General features: G+C 39.6%; 2 protein-coding genes across 2 annotated transcripts in view; one reads left to right on the top strand and one right to left on the bottom strand.

Moving 5' to 3' along the window:
• Nucleotides 1-2,841, top strand: part of ABCD3 (ATP binding cassette subfamily D member 3) — a 28,648-nt gene extending 25,807 nt beyond the window's left edge. Inside the window, exons 21-23 of the mRNA XM_088524445.1 lie at nucleotides 47-151; nucleotides 1,610-1,666; nucleotides 2,346-2,841. Coding sequence (XP_088380571.1) covers nucleotides 47-151; nucleotides 1,610-1,666; nucleotides 2,346-2,423 — 240 coding nt within the window. The 3' untranslated portion in view covers nucleotides 2,424-2,841. The remainder of the gene's footprint in view (nucleotides 1-46; nucleotides 152-1,609; nucleotides 1,667-2,345) is intronic.
• A 10,788-nt stretch (nucleotides 2,842-13,629) lies between these two features.
• F3 (coagulation factor III, tissue factor) lies at nucleotides 13,630-18,609 on the bottom strand. Its single transcript, XM_088524502.1, has 6 exons — nucleotides 18,486-18,609; nucleotides 17,430-17,544; nucleotides 15,354-15,538; nucleotides 14,755-14,936; nucleotides 14,468-14,627; nucleotides 13,630-13,804 (listed from the first exon to the last, which is right to left on the bottom strand). Exons 1-6 carry the CDS (start codon nucleotides 18,547-18,549, stop codon nucleotides 13,665-13,667), a joined length of 846 nt encoding a protein of 281 aa, XP_088380628.1. The 5' UTR covers nucleotides 18,550-18,609; the 3' UTR covers nucleotides 13,630-13,664.
• Between the last annotated feature and the right edge of the window lie 1,794 nt (nucleotides 18,610-20,403).

The following is a 20,403-nucleotide window of genomic DNA, read 5'->3' as shown; positions in this document are numbered from 1 at the left end:
TTGGTTGTGATTATATATGCAAGTAGGTTTTTGTTTTGCATTGCAGATGGCAAGGTTATTTTATCATAAGCCTCAGTTTGCAATTCTGGATGAATGCACTAGTGCTGTCAGCGTGGATGTAGAAGGCTACATTTACAGCCATTGCCGCAAGGTAAGCTTGCTGTTTTTGTTATTTCCCATTGAATAATATAAGGAAGCACTGGTACATTCTTATTGCTCTGAGACATGCAATATTTAGTATAAAAGGACTGAACTGTGGAAGTAACTGCTAGAAATAGCAATTACCGTCTTTAAATGAGAGTTCTCATATAATGGATGCATGTAGACTTTATCCCTTCAGAGTATAGATTTTTTTTCCTTTTTTTAGTAGTGCCTACAGAGCATGATCTTGCATCTCATGTGTTCTCCATTGTATTCTACATATTTGTATCTAAAGTTGAATCTGCCCACTACTATTATGTGTCTTCTCAACCATTTTTATCTGCTTAGCAAATTACTTGCCATTTGCTCATACTCCAGAACAATCCATATGCCTTTGTTGCACCTTACAGAAAGATAATCTTTTTGCCTTCATGTGATTTGTGAGTCTGCATCCTTCCATAATGGACAGATTCTCTCCACTGCTTTAGAGAAAGGTATTTCTGAGAATTGCTCTGTCTAGCATTCTTTTAAACCTAGCATGAGAGAAGTTCAGGTTGCAGAAGTTTTCAGTGGATGTGTGACAGCTTTTTGCACCCAGATGCCCAAGGTCTTCCTGAGTCAGTCCTCTGTAAAGGTGGACTTTGCCACTGCCAGAAATTTTAGATCATTTCTTCTTTTGGAGCCAGGAAGTTACAGTACTACTACTACAAAAAAAAAACTTTTTCCACTAAGCTTTCATCCATTCTTTTGCCATGGTTGAGAAGATGGGAAGAAGTTGCCAAGGAATGGGAATTCTTTGAAATAGGTAGACCAAAACTGTGTGTAATCTTTCTCAGAATCTTCCGTTTCTACAATTACACCTTTGTGAGTGAGAGGAAACTTGTGGACCTCTGTTATGCTCAGTACAAAGTTAAACAAACCCAAGTCCCTTTGTGCATACTAGAAAGCAATAAATACCGTCGTCTCAGTGGTTAATTTAAATGCACGTGGCATCTGTATATCAAAGAATTCGTGATGTTAGTAATTAACTTTTCCAGATACACTATTAGAATGTCTAGTGAAGACCAGATAACCTAAAGAAACTTTATACTTTTCCTGCTGTAAGAGGTTTCTTTTGGCCAGGACAGGAAGATTAAAGGATTGGAAGCTACCATTTCTGTCTGTCTATCTGAAGATCTGAAAAGCAAAACATTCTAGCAAAACTATCAAAACATGATAAATATTTTCTTATTCCTTTTATTTGTATACCTACCCTACCAGAGCTTACTAAATGCCATGCCTGTGGAAATCAGAAATTAATCAGTACCCACCTTTTTTTATTATCAAGTTTTGTGTTGGGACTACATGATAATAGTCTTGAAGTTTGTGTTTATGAATTTCACCTTTTAACTACTATCAAGATGAAAAGTAAAGCAGTTAATTTCACTTATGGGTTGGGGGTTATTTACTATGTATTTTCTTCTCGTAGGTTGGCATCACTCTCTTCACTGTCTCCCACAGAAAGTCACTCTGGAAACATCATGATGTATGTAGCCTTTGCTTTGGCTAAGCGTATCTGTAGCTTGGTTAGAAGTTTTGTTGTTTGACTTTTTCTGTCAGAATGGCTTTATAATTCAGTGTTCTTATTTTTACTCTCCAATAGATCATGTTCTGCCTTTCAAAAAGGCTTTGCTTTCACAGTCTAGTGCAGGAATTAAATTCATGTCCTTCTGCTTATGAAAGTTGAAGAAACCGCAATTCTTAAATGCATCTGTAAATGTAGCCTCAAAAACAGGAGATGTTTTTGGCTCATTAGATCCTGTCTTGGTTATCTATCTTAGTCTCAAACAAGACTTGAAAGAGTCAAAACAGTATGAAGTATTGCTTCCAAAAGGTACCTGTGTACCTGGATTAATACACAGGGATGAACTTGTACCTAAATTAGACTGTCTTAACAAAAATGATCTCACTGTTAAGTTTAGGTATCACCATCAGCCAACTGATTAATGATATGAACAAAAACAGCATAGGTTTTTTTTTTTTTTTCCTTTTTTTTTTCTTTTAGAGGTAACTGTGTTTGCTGAAATGTGGTAGGAAAAGATTATCTTTTGACCTGTTGAGTTTAAGATATTTGCACTAAAACTACTTGAAAATGCAATTTATTTGTTCTTCGTAGAGATAGTCATTTTCAGGGGAAGTTGATAACGTGTTTTCTTGCTTTGCAGTACTACTTGCACATGGATGGTAGAGGAAACTACGAGTTCAAGAAGATTACTGAAGACACAGTTGAATTCGGATCTTAAAATTCATCAACTGCGCTGCTATAGAGACTGATAATTGCAGGAAATATTTAGAATGGCAGACATTGTACAATAAAACTATTCAGCTTGTTTTTAAGCAAATTAACTAGGATAACCCAAAACAAGCTGTTAAGCATTTATTATTATGTAGGATATTGCTAATTGTGTATATGTTGGTTTAATTATTAATATGTACTAAGAATGTCCTTATTCTTGTGGTTTAAAAAGCTGCCTAAATTAAATTGGGCTTAAATTGGTGTAACCTGATTCATCTTGGGATGCAAACCATTTGAAATCAGCAGATTTGACTTTTGTAGACCTTCCTTCCCTTCCATGAAAAGCCCTGTTAAAATTAGGGTTGCTACCTCTCTTGCTCCTGCAAAGCAGTCTTGGATTCTTGCTCCGTTCTATGCATATTTCTGAGTTATCTCACATGGGGCAGGACAGTCTCCCATCTTCAGGTCTGTGCCCTGCTAGATTGATGAAAGAGCCTTTTCCTTGGCCAAGCCTTGTGATGTAGCCAATATGCCTTTGTTGGTAAAGGATGAACTCAACCTAAGAGATGGGACTAATTCCCTCAGATAAAATTAAGCTTGTTCCTTGGTAGGCTTTGTTTGGATTTTCTTGAGCTTTTGTCTGTGTATAGGATTCTGTCTGCTGTTCACCTCTTTCCTAACTTAGCAAGAGCTCCATGCCTCCCCCACTCCAACCTTCTCCTGTCAGAGAAATATTGTGATAGTGAAGAGTTGAGAGTTAGTTAAGGGAAGAAAGAGTTGACAGGGAAGGGGAGAAAAAAAAAGTGACATTGTGTGCATCAAAATGGATATTTGAATATCTTTCACTTGGGATTGTTCATATTTTTAACTCTGAAGAAATGCCTGGCTCACAAGTAATAGTAGAGGAAGGAGTACGGGATCACTTGTTATCTTGAAATTGGTAGGAGTTAGAATGGACTCAGAAATATATCCTGGATTGTCTGTCTTTGGAAAATGATGTAGGTCTGTTAAGTAGCAGACTGATAGTCTCAGCAGTTGCTTTTTCAAAGTTACTTCCTTTTTCCCTCTTTTACTCATTAGTTGCTGGTAAAAGCAGCAACATTAGCAGTTAAATTAGCAGTTTTAATTGCTGTCCAGATCTGAGTTTGAAAGTAAGTGCTGATGGTGCTTTATTTTTACTCCTTTGTAAGCCCAAAATGATGCTTTTTATCCTTCTCACTTCTGTCTGAAGGGTTCTTGATTTTTGATACCGGTCATTGACCAGTGATTCCCTGTTTCTTATAGAAAAGCCCACTCATTTTCTTACTCCAGATGCCAAGTCTCATTAAAGCAGCAAAACCTAAAATAGCTTATTATAACCAATTTTTCATATAAAAGATTATTGTGACTACTAAATCACACTGACAAGCACAAATGCAGCAAAACTATCTCAGTAATCCGGGATTATGAAGATATACATCAAACTAAATTGTTCGGGCTCTAAAGAAAAATCTGTTGTACAGTGAAGACCTAGTAGTTTAGTGTTCTGCATCAGATTCAACATAGGAATGCACTACATGAAGGCATGCATAAAATATGCAATAAATGTGCACTCCGTGCATCTTTTATCAAGGGTTTAGACTAAAATTGATAGGTATTTGGTTGGATGCACTGCTGTCCATTAACCCTGTTATATTAAGATTGCTACCCGTTCATACTTTTTTGTTTATCATAATTCTTGCTTATGCCTGTCACTACTAATCTTCTTTCATATTACTCAAATGCCAACAGCTGTTGTAGAATAAGAATCCACAGTGGCCACCGTAGAGGACAAAATAGCCTCTCTGATGTCTAGCATCTTTGTGAGAATAAGACACTAAATAAATTTTTGTGCTTGATTCACAAGAAGGCTAATAGCTGTCATATTTTACTAATCCTTTCTTTTTTCCTGTACAAATTCTCCTATCAGCCTAATTTTAAACTGTAACAGGTGAGGTTGTAGTCTCTTTTCATTGTAACCGTGAAAATGTTGCTGCCAGACAGCTGTTCTTGTAAAAGTTGTCAGCACAAATGCAGCTACTTTTTTAAAGGAATGTTTTAGTAGCCTTTTAGAAAGATAAAGCTTAAAAAAAAAAAAAAACTTTCTCAAAGTTTCTATTTTCCTTGGAGTAGGGCAAGTTCTGTAGTGGAGCAAAGGACTCGGGATAGCTTAACGTATTTTTATTTTTTAGAGTAACAAGCAGAACCACATACAGCACATCACTGTAGCATACTAGTAGCTGGTCCCACGATACTTTAAACTGGTTAATAACAGAATTTATATAATCTTGAGTTACTTTAAAAAGTAAAATACATCCAGCTCCATAACCAAGGAGGAATAGGTTTGTCTTTATAGATATCATGAAGCTCATGAAAACTGAGGTTGCTAATATGTTCTTAGGGCCAGGAACTTGATTCCTAAAAGTTTCATGTTTCCAAATATACTGGAAGGAAGGAAAAATGTTCTTCAAAGCTTGATTACAAAAGAAGTTTATAAAGAAAGTGAGTGATGTTTTAAAATGGTTTTCTTAAAAGGCCTTACATTTAACTATTCAAAGATGGACTTTGTCTAATGAAGGAATGTAAAAACTAATGAAAATTATCAAGTCTCAGTTGTGTTGCAGAATTGCACTGTGATACTATATTTTAGCTGTTAGGTCTTTTCAATAGCATAAGTTAAATTTGGAAATAAAAATTTTAATCCATCCTAGTTAGACAAAGTACTGATAAGTGTCTTCAGTCACAAACTGTTGGTGCTTTGAAAAATGCGTTGGTAATAGTCAGATGGCTGCATTTCAACAGTGGTGGGAAACATTCCTGTATGTAAATACTGTAAAGTGCTTTGGAGGGGGAAATGGCGCTATATCAATGTAACATTAAGTGCCTCTGAAATAATAAATCTGAAGAAAAATATATCTAGGCTTTTTATATTTATTGATGACGTGATTAGGAATTTTTTAACAGTACAATAAATGCATTTTTCACAAATCAAGTCATTTAATGAACCTACTGACTTGCATTCAGTTTGTAAAGTCAATGTTGCTCTCAGAATTCATGCTAGAATCAGCCAGTTTCATCCAGCAGAAAGGCGAGGTAAATACTTGCAGGTATGCACCCAGAGCAGTCAGATTATAGGTGCATTAATATGTTTGAAATCAGAACCAATTATGATTTCACCTTCTCCATTATGTCCTGGTCATTTCTTCCCTCAGTTTTACTGATTTTTAGAAGTGTGCAGCTATAACCTGAATACGGTTATAATATTAGTATTTGTGGGGTAATTTTGGGTGCTCCCTGATTCTTGTACTTTGGAAAAATGTGACTGAGGACTGATTATTTGATGTATTCGTGTCTTTTTTCCTTTTCTGATTTCTCCTGTTTACCATCCATTCCTGTGGTAGATGTACCCACCATCAAGATACCTGGAACTCAGTAACGTAGGGTTCACCAAGCTTTACTCAAGTGAACTGTTTACAAGTCTTCCCTTGGAATCAGTGCTTTCTAATGTTAGTACTATTTTTCTTCTCTTAGCTGGCATTAGGTGTGCAACAACTGTTATGTAGTTTTCTTAGAATTAAAAATAAAGCTCTCTTTGTAGAAAATTCCTTAACCTTAAGATGCAGTTTAATAGTCACAGTTGGCTCAACTTTGCTAGTTAACAGGGGAAAAGGTGCTAGAAATAGTGATAAATAACTAGTAATATTAGTAATAGTTCTAACATTATTCTTTTTTATTATAACAAACTCTTTTTTTTTTTTTCCTTTCCCAATATACCTTCATATTTTACTGCAGATCTTTGCTCTGGCTTAGTTCTTTGAGAAAATCAAGTACATTAAGGAAGGGAATCAGTGGTGACTTGATCTACACTTCCTGCTGTTGAAGAAAGGTCAGCTTGCCGTGTGAATGGTGGAAGATCCTGACCACTGTTGAAGCCAACCAGTGAGATTAAAAGGAGTGTTAAAAAGGAGCAAGAAATGTATCAAATGACAAGTGCTTTTTTCCTCGGAGGTCAGCAGTTAAACCAGTCCTACAATAGTTTCAGAGAGAAGTAGGAGGATTGTTAAATGTCTTGTTAGTAGGAAATAGTGTAAATAAGGATTGCAAAATGATCGTCTTGGTGCTTGCATAACTCTTCCATCTATTGAATCAATTTGAACAGGGGGATTAATATCTCTACTTAATCTTTTGAGAAGTTTTTTCTCTGTGTAGGTTTAGTTTATGTTGGAAACTTTCATGAATAAAAGAAATCCACACTGGTTCTCCCTGGGAAATTTTCTCTTGTGGGTGTGACATTTAATACACAGAGCAATGCAAAGCCTCTTAAATGTGCAACTCTTGGCTCTCTGCTTTCTAGTTTCTTTGGTGTGCTTGCCTGAACACTTTAGTTATTCCTTATTTTAAGAAAAGATAACAGTTTATGGAACAGTAAAACTGAAATTATTCAAAACAAATGTAAATGTATGTCCAAGAAATACTCTTTATAGATTAAACCTTTTCTGAGTACCTTCAGAGGCCATGGTCCAGTACCTCTGAAAGATTATACAAAGCTCCAGACAGCTGTCCGAAACCTTATTGAAGAAGGTTAAGTCGGGGAGGTGAGGGTGCCTTGTGGATTCCTGGTGTGAGACTGTGGAATGAGCTGCTTTGGGTGAACAAATTGTGAACCTTTGTTGCCTTCTATCTCAAATTCAAGGCATGCTTCACTGCATAACAAGGATATAGTTTTCTTATAAAAAACATCATGAAGAAACGCACACCAAAATACAACTACCTAACCTGTCTAATTTTCTTTTGGGAAAGATTAGCACATACTAAGGCCAGAACTCACATTGTTCCTTGTCCATATATTGCGCAGATAAGAATAAAGTCACCTGTCTTATAAACCTAAAGTTGCCTTAGCACCATTTGAAAGAGCCTCCTACTGTGAAGAGAATTGCCGAGTTACTAGCACTCGGTTAGCTCTGTGCTGTGGGCATGAGGAGATAGTGTAGTGAGAAACAGAACAGCTAAAATGCTCAATATCCTGGTTTTCATCAAGTGCTACTGTGTCAGTCTCCTAATTGTCTGTAGTTTTGAGTTGCAGAGATTGAATAATTATCAGTGGTTCTTCGATAGGATGCAGTGCTCTACAGGCTCAACAACTACTACACCAACGTAATTTTGAGGATTATAAAGTGGCCTAATGTTAAAAACAGAGGTATGTCTTTAAGATATGAGTGTGAAGTTCATTAATAATTTCTTGAAATAAAAGTACATCATAGATACTATAAAAGACATAGATTAAAAACTCCCTGCTAATAATGACCTGAAAAATTATTATCTTGGTTTATAGCTGAAACCAAGCAAAACTTTTATTAGATCTCATTGAAGAACGTGATTAACATACAAGTTTGAATTCTTCCTCTGTTTACAAAGTTGCTGTAGTAATGTTTCAGAGTATAATGTGTTTTGCTTCATTAGTTGTAGGCACCAGTTGTTCCAGTCCCTTTCATGATCATGGATAGTCGTTGCTCTGTTTTATGAATTAATAATCAACAGTTGTTGGGGGTGGAGGGGAAGAAATTAATTATTTTTTCTTCTCACAGGTTATGGTTCCAGGCTTTTGCTATTGCTCTAGGAAAACTGCTCTGCAAACCAGCCCAGGCTGATTTGGCTGATTTGACAAACCAGCCCATTCCTTTCACATTTTCTTAGGAAATCGTAATATCTGGCTCAGGTGCTGAGGGCACCTCTCTGTTCTCAGAGCACCTTTGCCTTCCCTGCCCTGTCTGCAGGGTGGTCATTGCTTCTGTTACAGAGTCCAGCAAGAAGGAATGAACTCCTTGATGCTCTTTCACTGTTAGGGTCGGGTGGGTCTTAGGCCTACTTCTAGCAAACCTAGCAGCATGGGGACAGCTGATGCAGAGACCTCCACGTTTTGTGGTACAAGTTAAACAGGTAAGTCTGAGGCTGTATATACATATATATATATATATATATATATATATATATATATATAAGTAGGAATATTTGCAGTGTAGTCAAGTAAAGGCTTGAAATACTTAAGAACAATGTGCTTAAAAATATATTATTAAGCAGAACTGGGCCATTCAAGCTGTTAGCATAGAAGTTACATGTGTGGATTTTCATCTGTGTTGACCAATACAGAATTTTTGTGAGTATTCAAAACACCATTCAAAAAACACCATTCAAAAAGATGCATTTAAAACAAAGTGCTGCAGGAAATGCAAATTTAATTTAGCCTTTTTGAAGGTATCTTTCATTATTATTTCAGGCTAGTTTGTACATTCTTTCCTTATGCATTAATTTGCTTTTTAATTAGATAACCTGCAGCTTCACTGAGAAACAGATTACAACCACATTTCCAAGATATGGTCAGATTTTTATTATGATACCTTAAAATTCTGGAAGTTTGGAATGTTTTAAGTTCCTACAAAATTACATGTTCTGACAAAATGCATTGTCAGATGCATCCAAACAGGAACAGCCAAGTTGGGTTACTATAGCAGCAATTCATCGTCTTAAGTTTCCTGTTTTTTTTTTTTTTTTTTAATCTATCTTCAAAAAAGCTCAGTTACCTTTGAACTTCTGCTTCATTTTCTTTTCCTGAGCCAGTTTACCACTCCCCAATTCCATAGGGATTGATTGACTTGGGAAATAGAAGACATTTTGCCAATAATTCTGCAAGGAATGCAGCATACGAAATAATCACACACTTGAAATTTTTAAATAGGAAATATGAGAAACTTAGATAATCCATTTCTGTGGGATGTATCTGTCACAAACCATATTTGACAAAATTGCTGTCACTCTGCTTGGAAAACTCACTGTTAGTGACCTGCAGTGAGTTGGTAAAGATTAAATGCAATGACTTTTTCTGGCAAAAAGAGCTCTTATACCATCCTCCTCAGTCCCATTCCCACCTCCAGTATCCACAAGCATCATGTGTTTCCTGTCTGCCCTTCGGTCTGGGAAACAAATGGCATACAGGCATTTTGCTGCACCAAAATAAAATAGAGCTACAAGAAAGAGGTCAGTGATCTCTGGGCAAAACTATGAGTACCGAGACTGGTTTACTTAGGTAGAACTACAGGACTGCGCCTGCATGACCTGGACTATTTTTTTTGGATGAAAATAACTTTACAATTACAAAAATATCTTGTGATTTGTGCCCAAGCCTGACTACAGAAAGTTTGGTAAACACTATTCTAGACCTTCTATTTAACTGAGTATGCATTTTAATTCTTTGGAGTGAAAGATTTATTGCAAGCAAGTACTAAACATCTTTTGACCTAAGTCTTTGTGTCCTGACAAGTAGCGTGAAGATATTTCCCCAAATATTATTTATTTTATTCTGATATACTACTGGCACAAAAGCAACAGAGCTAAGGAACGGCTGCCTGGGAAACTTCTACTGTGACTGAACTCTGAAAAGCAAGTTGGAAACTTCTTTAAACTTGTGTAAGCTATTATGTTGCAACAGAAATTGTCTGGAAAGCTGGAGACCATTAGCAACCTTTTATAGTACAAAGAAGGGAATTGAGGAGGAAGTCCAAATCCACACATTGGATTTGAAAACTTTTTTTAAATCTGCAAATGCCAGCTGAACAATCAAAACTCAGACCTAGTTTTTTTTTTTTTTTTTTAATTAGGTAACTGTATTTACGATAGTCCTAAGTAGAGAATTTGGGGAAGGTTGGTGAAACTTAATGCTTAAAGATTTACCTCAAACTCAGTATTTTCTCTGTAAGATTCCTTCCCGCTTCCCTGAGGCACTGGGTACATCCTGCAGGTACCCAGCCACAAGGACAGACAGAGGCAAGTCTGACACAGTAGTAATTCCTCTAGACAGCATATATCGTATTGTCTTGGGGGCTAGTATGTAATATAGTGGTGCATGTGAAGAAACTTCGAGACATCATCTTTTAAGATGTGTTTCCTGTCACCTTCTTTTTCTTTAGTGTAGGAGAGACTATTTTGGTTGCTTTTTACAGAACAAACTTGGGGCTCATAAAGCCCAAAATAGCCCCTACTACAAACTGTAGTATAGTTGCATTCAAGATAATCTGTTCCTATTTATGTATGTCTCTCTCTCTTTCCTAGTTGCTGAAGAAATAGCATTTTATCGTAGTTCCTAGCATAGCTTGTACTTCACCTTAATGTCTATACCAGACATTCTAGTCATCTTTAGGTATTTTAGCTTGTAAGATGAATCCTACTTGTTAGGCCAAGGTGTATCATTGCTGTGTACAGCAGGGTTTGCATTGTGTGGCACTCAATGTCAAGCTGAAAAATAATCAGCACTGCAACCAAGAAGTAACCTTTCACAGCTGTTGATTTGCACTTAGTGCAGAAACTCTTTGTCCTGAGCTGTCACATGAACCGTGATCCAAGTTAAGCTTTTAATCGCATTCTTCTCATTACGTGCCCCTCGGCACCAGCCGAAGGGAAGAGCTGAGTCTGCTGTACTGGAAATACACGAGCCAAGCAGTTTGCTGTCATTCCTGTCATTTATAAAGTACTGTACAGATGTTTATTTTAATGATACTCTCTGATACAGTCCTGTTAGGCCTGGTGGAAATGTAGCATTGCATTATCAACCTTTTCTCACTTACATGAAGGAGAAGAATGTTGTATTAAAGCAATACTGCAAAAAGGACAGTGGCTTATTACAGCATGCGGGGTTACCCAACCCTTTGTATGAGGAGCAAGCACACCAGTCCTGTAACAGAGAAGTATGTGAATGTTCCTCCTGGAAAAGTGCAGAGAGATCAATTCCCTGCTGCTTCTTAAAACAGCCCAGGGCTGAAGCTAGGTGTATGTGTTGTGCGTAGGATCCAGTATTCAAAATACTTTTATGCAACAATTCCCTGTACCTACCCTGATATGCTGAGAAAGTAAAGTCTCTGCATGAAAGGTTTTGCATGGGCTGTATGCACTGGCCCAAGGGGTAGTATTTCTAGAAACTTTGAAGGGGGAAAACAAAACCAAACAAAATCCTGTTCTCAAATCTCTTCACAAACAGCAAAAACCCCTTCTGGAATAGGACCCAGTAACTATCATGTCAAAAAGGCTGCCACACCAGCAGTGTGTGATGAGGGAACAGAAGTGCTGCGAGTTTCCAGAACTTGTGCTGCACAGGTCATTTTTATGCCATTCAAGGTAGTTTGCTTCTCTGGTGGTGCTCTTTCTTTTAATTAAAAAAAAAAAAAAAAACTTCACACAACAATCTCTTGATTGTTTGAAGCATCACTTATGTCCATCTCCTCTGTAGACTGCAGCAATATCAGCTACTGGGTCTAGTTTAATGAGAACTGTGTCACCCTCCGCAGGCCTCTGCCTCTCTGAGCTTGTGGGGAATGAAAGGAGGAAGCAGAACAGCAGGGGCCGGGGGAGCAGCAAGTGCTGCTTTAAGGGCCTCAGCTTTCCTTCCACAGTCTCTCCTGCTCTTAAGTGCTGTTATGAGGCTCCCCTCTATGCAAGGCTTATGCATGCAGCTAAGTGCACAGCATCAGCTAAAATGCAGAGTTTTCTGCAGGTTACACCTCCCTCTCTGTAAAATCGGAGTAAAACAAACCTCACAAACCCTGCCAACTTGTACAGTATTCCTATCCCATGCAAAGAATTATCTATCATATAAAGATGAGAAAAGTAAATGTTGTAAAAATCAATAGATTTGTTTCATGAACACAAACATTGCTCTAAGACATAGATAAGACTTCAAGATAGAAGTCCAATTATTGGCGCCTACTAAAAGATACATTTCTATTTTCTCTACAGTTGTGGCATGTTTTTTGGCCAATAGCAGTAGCAGCTACCAGCATTAATTGCAGCAGTTCTGCTCTGGGCCAGACCCTTGAGTAATCCAAGGAGCTGGAGCACCGGTCTGGGAATCCCTACCCAAAGTGAGGCATCTCTGCAGGTCGCCAAGACTTTCCACGGGAGTGCGAAACCGTGTGCAAGTGCTGAGCAAGCGCTCAGGGGAGCAGGCAGCTGAGCAGCAGCTTATGCCTCTTCAAAATCTTTTATCACTTCTGCGATGAGGGACTTGTATTTTCATGCTTACAGACGGTAGTGGCCCTCATAATCTATTTATATAGACTACACTACTGTCACAAGAGTATGTTTCCTAAATATATTTTTAAATCCAGTTCAGGAATTAGTATTGTTCTTCATAAATAAATAAAGAGAAAGTTATTTCCCAATCACCTTTATTTCACTAGTATAAATTACCATCATAAATACAGATATCAACAGTATAAAAATTAGAATATATTATAAAATAAATATTAAAAGTCATAGTAAAAAGTACCTTTAAATCCCCTCACCAAGACTGTCTGAATTTATACCAACACAAACTATTGATTCACCAACCATTTAACTAAAAAAATCAGTGTTCAATGTGCAGTAAATACTGCTACCTACTCAGTGTTTGCATGAAGTGAGTTATCACTGACTCAAAAACTGCAGTTTATATCCTGACACTAACCTGGAATTATCAGATTACCTTATTAGTGCAATTCTAGGTTTAGTGTAATGTGGATGTGCCTTTTCCAGGTGGAGAGCAGCACCTACTTCAGGAGTGTTTCACAGAAGTTAGCAATACAGTGATTTCTGTTGGTTTACTTTTGATTTCCTATATCCAAAGATAAATACAACAAGCCAATTTTATCCAAGCAGTGCAGAATAGTGGTAACTTTTTCAAATCTGAACTAACAGATAATTTGTCCAGTTAATAATGTTATAAAAAAGCAGATAAATACAGGTTTTGTTTCATAGAAACAAACAAACAAAAATGTCCTTTGCACTAGGTAAAGGACAAGAGTGTTCAGAAAAAAATAGTGTTTTTCCCCTCACAAGTACCCGAAGTTTTCTGGCTCATTAAGGCCATGCTTTCAGAATGGCCATACCTGGTCAAATCAAAGGTCCTTTCAGGATCCTCTGTCAAAATACAGGCTGCTTTTGGAAGAGTATTTCAACAGGGTAGACATAGTATCTTCCCGGAATACTCTTCCAGCTTCCAGTTATTCGTGTCACAAGGACTTCCTAACAGCTTTGTGCCTATAATGTATTTTTCATCTGTAACTGTCTCAAGAAGTTTTGAATCCACAGGAATTCTGGAAGTTTTGGCTTCACAATATCCTGTAGCAGAGAGCTTAAAAGGTTCCACCCCATTTCCCTTTTTTTCTTTCGTGACTGAACCTGCCACAACATCCAGTGTAGTTATTCACTAAGCTCCATTAAGCGGTTGCTTTTCTCTTGCTAGTTTTGCTCTCTTGCGTTTACACAGGATCACTGGCAGGACAATGGCGAGAGTGAGGACTGCAATGGCCACCACTGCTATGATAATGAAGACTTCAGTTCCGTATTCTGCAGGGGAAGAAAAGAATCCAAGACTCAGGAATCTGATGACAGAGCAGTTTTCTTTAAAGTTTGTCTGGGTCCCCAAGGGGTGCCCGAGAGGGGCTGAATACCCCTTATTTGGTGCCTCCAGCCCCTATAGCCCAATCTACTGACCTCAGAAATGCATGCTGTGTTTTACAGTACCACAGGAGCGATGGCCGCAGCATGAACATAATTCATTTTACTGTGAATTTGTTAAACTGTATTAAAGGTTGATTTCAACCAGTTCACACCAGGTTTTATTTGAGTATAGTTAGTCTATACTAACTATAATACTATGCTATTGCCACAGCAGTAAGACCTGAAGGAAACAATGTGAAAACCAGAGACGCTGCAGGCTAGTGATTAAATCTGTAACCTCAGGGATCCATCATTAACTCTGCCAATTTAAAACCAAATCAAAACTCTTTTAGCAAAACCTTACAAACAATTCCAATTAGCTAAGACTAGTGACACTTTCCCATTAGTCTCCTTGTCCAGTTTATATCCTCTATAGCAAAAAAAGTTTTTTTTTTTTTTTTTTTTAACTTAGGCAGCACACTTAGAAAATGTGTAAAAATATACTCAGAACTGAGGTGTCCTTTTGTTAAAATGCTGAAGATATTGTGACAGACTTCATCAGATACATACCATCTAAAATATTTCTTCCTACACTGGTGCAAAGCACCATGCTTTCTTGACCAGCACGGTTTTCTCTGCGGGAGGGAATGATTCCCTGTATGTAGAAGCAATAGTTCTTTGTGTTTTCAACATTTATTTCAAATTTATCACTTCTTGTTATAGCATCTTTCTGTAAGAAGAAAAAAATACACTTCAAGAAGGTGTTCTCTGCAAAAGCTTTAGCTCTTAAGGAAGCATTAAAATTGTCCAGTTATAGCATAGCTACAAAATATGTGAAAAGCCAAATAAGACCTTACCTTTCCAGAACTTTGGTCTTTCCAATAATAGAGTTTATATTCCAAGTCATTTTTGAAAATATCTCGAATACTTTGAAAGCTTCCATTGGGAAACATATATGGTGTAAGTGGATCTTTGAACACAATACTCATTTTGGAATCTTTTTGTGTATAATTCTGGATCTCTGGTTTCCCAAGAATAGCTAAACAAGAAAGTTCATGAATTAAAGAAATGTCATCATCCTTTCTATACAATATGCTTTTCCTGTTCTTCCCTCTACTCTTCTTCCTTCCTCTATTATAAATTTTATAGAGCCAAAATAATACAGGAGAATACAAGATTATTATCAAGTATTTTTATCGACTATACTGTGCTAAGATATATACTATATAATCTAGTATATAGTGCTAATTTGTGAGAGACAAATGCTAACTAAGATTTTATGCAGTTCCCTGCCATGGGAAAAGCATCATACCTGAAGATCTTATTCTCAGATAGTAGTAGTGCTACTATAAGAACCTACAGAAAAGAATCTTTTGGTCCAGCCCAAAGTTTATTTAAATCAGTGGAAATCTTGAGCTCAAGTTTACAATAAGATTGAATTGGCAATCCGACTTACTCTGATTATAAGGTGTGAATTTTTCAGAGGTTGCATAAGGTGGTTGTTCAAAGTTATCCATCCTGGCCGATGTTACAGACAGTATGTGCGCTGTATAGGTCTCTTTTACATTCCTCAGCACATCAGTAACATCACACTCTGTTTCTGTTGTCAGAATGCATTTTCTTTGGGTGTTGGATGTGTGTCTGAAAAGAGTAAGAACTGTCAATGCTTTCTAATTACATTTTAAAAAATATTTATGTAGGTTAAAATAATACTTCCTGAAATACATAGCTGCTAATAATTGCTTCCTAATAAATAGAAATCGAAAAGTAGATTTGGCGTTACTAGTTCAATTCTCTTCTCTGTCTTTGCCAGTGAACTAAGAACAAAAAAACCCATGAGTGAACTCAGAAAAACAAGAGTGTTGAAAGTTTGAAGTTCATAAGTTTTCCTCAGAGTTATGATCTAGCAAGCAGGAGAGTTTTATTTAAGAGTTGCTTCAACTCCTTTCCCACCAGATTTTATATAATGCCAAAAATCTTTGAGTTTCTATGGCCTGCAGACTATCGAGCTTTGAGAAAATGCAGAAGAGATTTGATGTTTGTAACAAAACCAACATACCCTTTTAAATGTACGTATGGATCAGAAAGCAAAAACTGAAATGTATTCAAGACAATCCTGTCTAAAGAAATTTCTTAATATCAGAATGATACCTGATTCTGTACTGAATTTTGGGCAAACAGACTTTTTTTTTTCTTTTTCTTTTTGCAAGAAACACCAGTTCAGCTGGCAGACTCCTGGATAAGGTTCTGTGTCCAGGATACAACCTTTTGCAAGATGAAGCTCTTAAATTATGCTGTGCCATTCTGATCAATCATGAGCTTTAAAGTCTATTCATTTAATCACTCTTTTCAGTTTGAAGGATAAATGAGGACATTGGATCATTACACAGGTATGTAATTTATTAGTCATAAGAGAACTCTCCTTTCCAGATAACTTTTATATACGGAAGTGCCTACAGCACTATGTATTCATACAGGAGAGTTGATGCAGTTTGCCTTTGAGGCATGTTTAAGAATTGTCTGTGATTTAATAGGAGGGCTAAGTACCATGCAGATATATTATTGAACTTTACCAACGTTTAAAAAAAAAATCTTAAGCACATCATATAGGCTGACTGTTTTCCATGGTGGACAGTATTTCACAACCTCTCTAATCGTGCCATGTAATGCTTTGATAGAGCTAGACAAACAAGGTCATTTTTAGTATTACCCAGCATTTCACTGGTGGTGATTCACTGATTAGTGTGACATTCAGACTTATTATCAGACACCTCCCAAGATTAGAGAAAGAACAAAGACTCAGTCCAGACACCTTGAAAGACAAAAAGGTGACATTCTATCAAGTGTATTTTGCGTGGTCTGAGAGCCAACTGCTTCAATGTAGCCTGGCCCAGGACGCCAGCCCAGTCGGCCTGCACGGAACCCCAGAACTGAAATACTGATCTAAAGCGGAACCTACTCATTTCTGAAGTGGAAGAAATCAGACTCTCTGATCAGATATTCCTACAGTTGGGCATAATGAAGGTATAACTATAGGGTACGCAACTCTCCTAAAATCCTCATTTTGGGGCTATTTCCTGTTATGCTCGGTCTCAAAAATATTCACACAGACTCCCAGAATGGTCAAGGTTGGAAGGGACCTCTAGAGATCATTTAGTCCAACCCCCCTGCTCCAGCACGGTCACCTAGAGCACATGGCTCAGGGTGGCATCCAGGCGGGTTTTGAAGATCTCCAGAGAAGGAGACTCCACAGCCTCTCTGGGCAGCCTGTTCCAGGGCTCTGTTACCCTCACAGGGAAGAAGTTCCTCCTCACATGGAGGTGGGACTTCCTGTGTTTCAACTTGTACCCATTACCCCTTGTCCTGTCACTGGCCACCATCGAGAAGAGTTTGACCCCATCCTCCCTACATTCACCCCTAAGGTACTTGTGCATGTTGATCAGATCTCCTCTCAATCTTCTCTTCTCTAGGCTAATACATACTTTATCTTTAATTGTCATTCACGTACACACCTTTGGTGTTATCTACTTACCCAAGTATTTCTACCGTGTAGAAGTAATCAGATGGTTTGGGTTGCCACCGTAGTATTGTTTTAAAATTGATCGAAGACCAAGTTATATTAACTGCTGTTGGTAGTCTTGGACTGCCTTTAAATACAGAAAAGAGTGCCATCAGTCACACTGCATACACCTCCTGGCTCCCTGCATTCCTTCTTTAGTTAAAATAAGTGGTTGTTGCTACTTGAAGATCTGAGGGAAAAGGCTCGGTCCTGCCCTCCAGGCTTATGCTTGCCTTATTAAAGGAATGTGTCCTGGCAGAAGTGAGAAACATGAAGTGGGTTTGGAGTTCTGCCTAGTGCTTCCTTCCACTTTCTCTGATACAAGACCTTTTAAGAGGTAGCTTCCAGATAAATTCCTAAAAACGAACAAACACACACCCCTAAAAACAAACAAAAAAATCCCCCCCAAAACAGTTGCCCTACGTGCTAATATTGGAGGAGGTCTTCCCCAAGGCGACCTGCAGCCTGAGAAATGGGAAGCAAGGCAGCGGCCCTGCGGTGCACTCTGGTGACACCCGCTCTGGGAACTGCCGGGGACAAACCACATGGGAAACACCGTGAAGGGCGGCAGCTTCTGGACAGAAGGGACTTCCCTTGGTGATATCCTAATTATTTTCCATATACAGCCTCCTCTGTCCCTTCTGCAAGATGGGGACAACGGGGAGCAGCAGAGCAATATGCTCCCTATTGCTGCAGACAGCAACAGAGCCACGAAATGCGGCTCCCCAACGCCCCCCATCTCGGAACACGAAGGATCCCCTCAGGAAAGCGGCCAGACACCCCCGGCCCTCGCGCTCCAGCACCGGGCGGGGCGGGAAGGAGCCAGAGTCCCCGCGCGGGAGCCCGTGTGCCCTGCGCGGCCAGGAGCGGCCCGCGCGCCGGACCCGCTGCGCCCCCCGCGCGCCAGAGCCCGCGCGCGCCGCGGCCGTTGGGCCTCCCGCGCGCCGCGGCCGTTGGGGGCGACGCGGCCCCGCCAGAGGCGCTGCCCGCCGCCCCTCAGGCTCGCGGTCGCCCCGCTCCATCACTCACCGTCGGCGTCCAGGCGGCCCAGCAGGGCGCACAGCAGCAGGGTCCAGCCTGCGGCGCGCAGCATCCTCGGCGCGGCGGAGAGGAGACGAGCGGATCGCGGTGAGCTGGCGAGGGAGCGGGAGGCGCTGCCTTATATGTGCGGCGCGGAGGCGGGGACTGCGGGCAGCGGGAGCGGGGGAGGCTCCGGCGGCGCCGCGGGGCAGGGGAGCGGGGCTGGCGGAAGCGCCGCGGCCGCGCAGCGTTGAGCAAGCGGGGCGGCCGCCTGCTCGTAGGGACCCGGCCTGCGGGACGGGACGGGACGGGACGGGACGGGAGCCACCAGCACGGGCACACCTGGATGTGCCTGCAGTGCCCAGCGGCCTCTCGTGCCGGCTCGGCCTCGCTGCACACCTGGGCCACCCTCGTGTACCCTCCGTCCGTCACAGGCCGAATTACTGCAAGAACGGGGCAGGTGATCGCGGGGAAGTGATGTTTGGCTAATTAACCTAGACCCCGAGAGCTCTGCGGGGTCAAATGTGTGTATTGGTTCCCATCTCACCACATGAACCACTTGATATGGCCATTCAACCAACTCAAATCCTTGGTTTTCTCACTCCACACACAGATATGTGAACTCTGTCAGGGTTCACTTGGGTTACTAGACAGCAAATAGCTTCCGAGATGGAGATTTGTAACTAGTTAAAATAACTTCCGTTCAGAGATTTACACTCCACTTCCCCATAAACCAGAGACCTCTTAATCATTTTCCTCTAAATTCATTTTCCTCTAAATGTGCATTGGAAACATATGTCAGGTAACAGAGGCTCTGTCTCTGTCAGAAGGTTTTCCAAATCTCAGCCTACAGCACTTTGCCACATGCACCCTGCCCTCTCCCGTGCATGTGGCTCCCCTGATACTGTCGTGGATGTGCTTTTGGTTGTGGGGTTTGCTTGCTCTGTTTCCATCTATTACACAAACTGTAGAGGGAGCTATGGGCCATTCTTGGCTTCTGAGACACCTCCAGGGAAAGGAGCAAGGCAGTGTTATGTAGCAGAACTGATTAAAAATTGAAAGGAAGTAGTTGCACTTTATAGTGGTAAGCTAATCTCTCCAATGTCTCATACTGGAAAGATGCAGGTAAGAGGAAGAGTAATGTGGAAATTTCATATTTAACTGCCTTTTAATTTTCAAGCTTGCCACATAAGGTACTATCTGTTCTATCTCCTAATGTAAGGTAAATAGCTATGGACCGAGCTACAATATCCGTTTTGACTGGAGTCTACCTTAGAATTCATATAGTGTGTCTCAAGGCACATCAAAGCCCAGAGTTGTAAATTATCAGCTCACGTACATTGAAATCCAGGCATACACCTTCTGATTGTCCTGACTTTTTTTTAAATCAAATTCCAGTGCTGTCTCTATGCTGCTGTATGTAAGCATTACATCAGTCAGAAAGCTTGTGTGCTTTTAACTTTGTGTGGAATACTTACCGTGTGTGACTAGATTTTCAATACTGTGATCTTATAAAATCACAGTTGGTTCCCAGAGGACTTTTTAAGGAGAAACGCTATTTGTTTAAAGAAGAGGCATTCTTATGTTATTTTAAATCACCTTCAAACTCTAATTCTAGTTAAATTTATTGTCAGTTCAGTCATGAACGATGGAAATCAGATCAGCTCTGGCTCCCAGATTAGTTTTGGGGATGGTCTCTTCGCTCCCTTCTCCTTTTCCTCAACCCCATTTCGTGTCATGCTCTCTCATATCTGAGAGGTTCAAGGCTGGGAATCTTCCAGACTCTACCCAGATTAACCAGGTTGACCAGTGTTACTTCTAAATTCCAGCAAGATACTCCAAGGCCAGTGCTCCCTAATATTAGGCTTCCAGATGCCATCACTGCTGTGGCATGGAGTAAGGAAGCCATCAGCTTAAGATCAGTGGA

The sequence above is a fragment of the Tinamus guttatus genome, unplaced genomic scaffold (assembly GCF_059628265.1).
Source record: "Tinamus guttatus ecotype Peru unplaced genomic scaffold, ASM5962826v1 Tinamus_guttatus_pri_ptg000211l, whole genome shotgun sequence".
Classification (NCBI taxonomy): domain Eukaryota; kingdom Metazoa; phylum Chordata; class Aves; order Tinamiformes; family Tinamidae; genus Tinamus; species Tinamus guttatus.
This window is presented reverse-complemented; position numbering and strand designations above follow the sequence as displayed.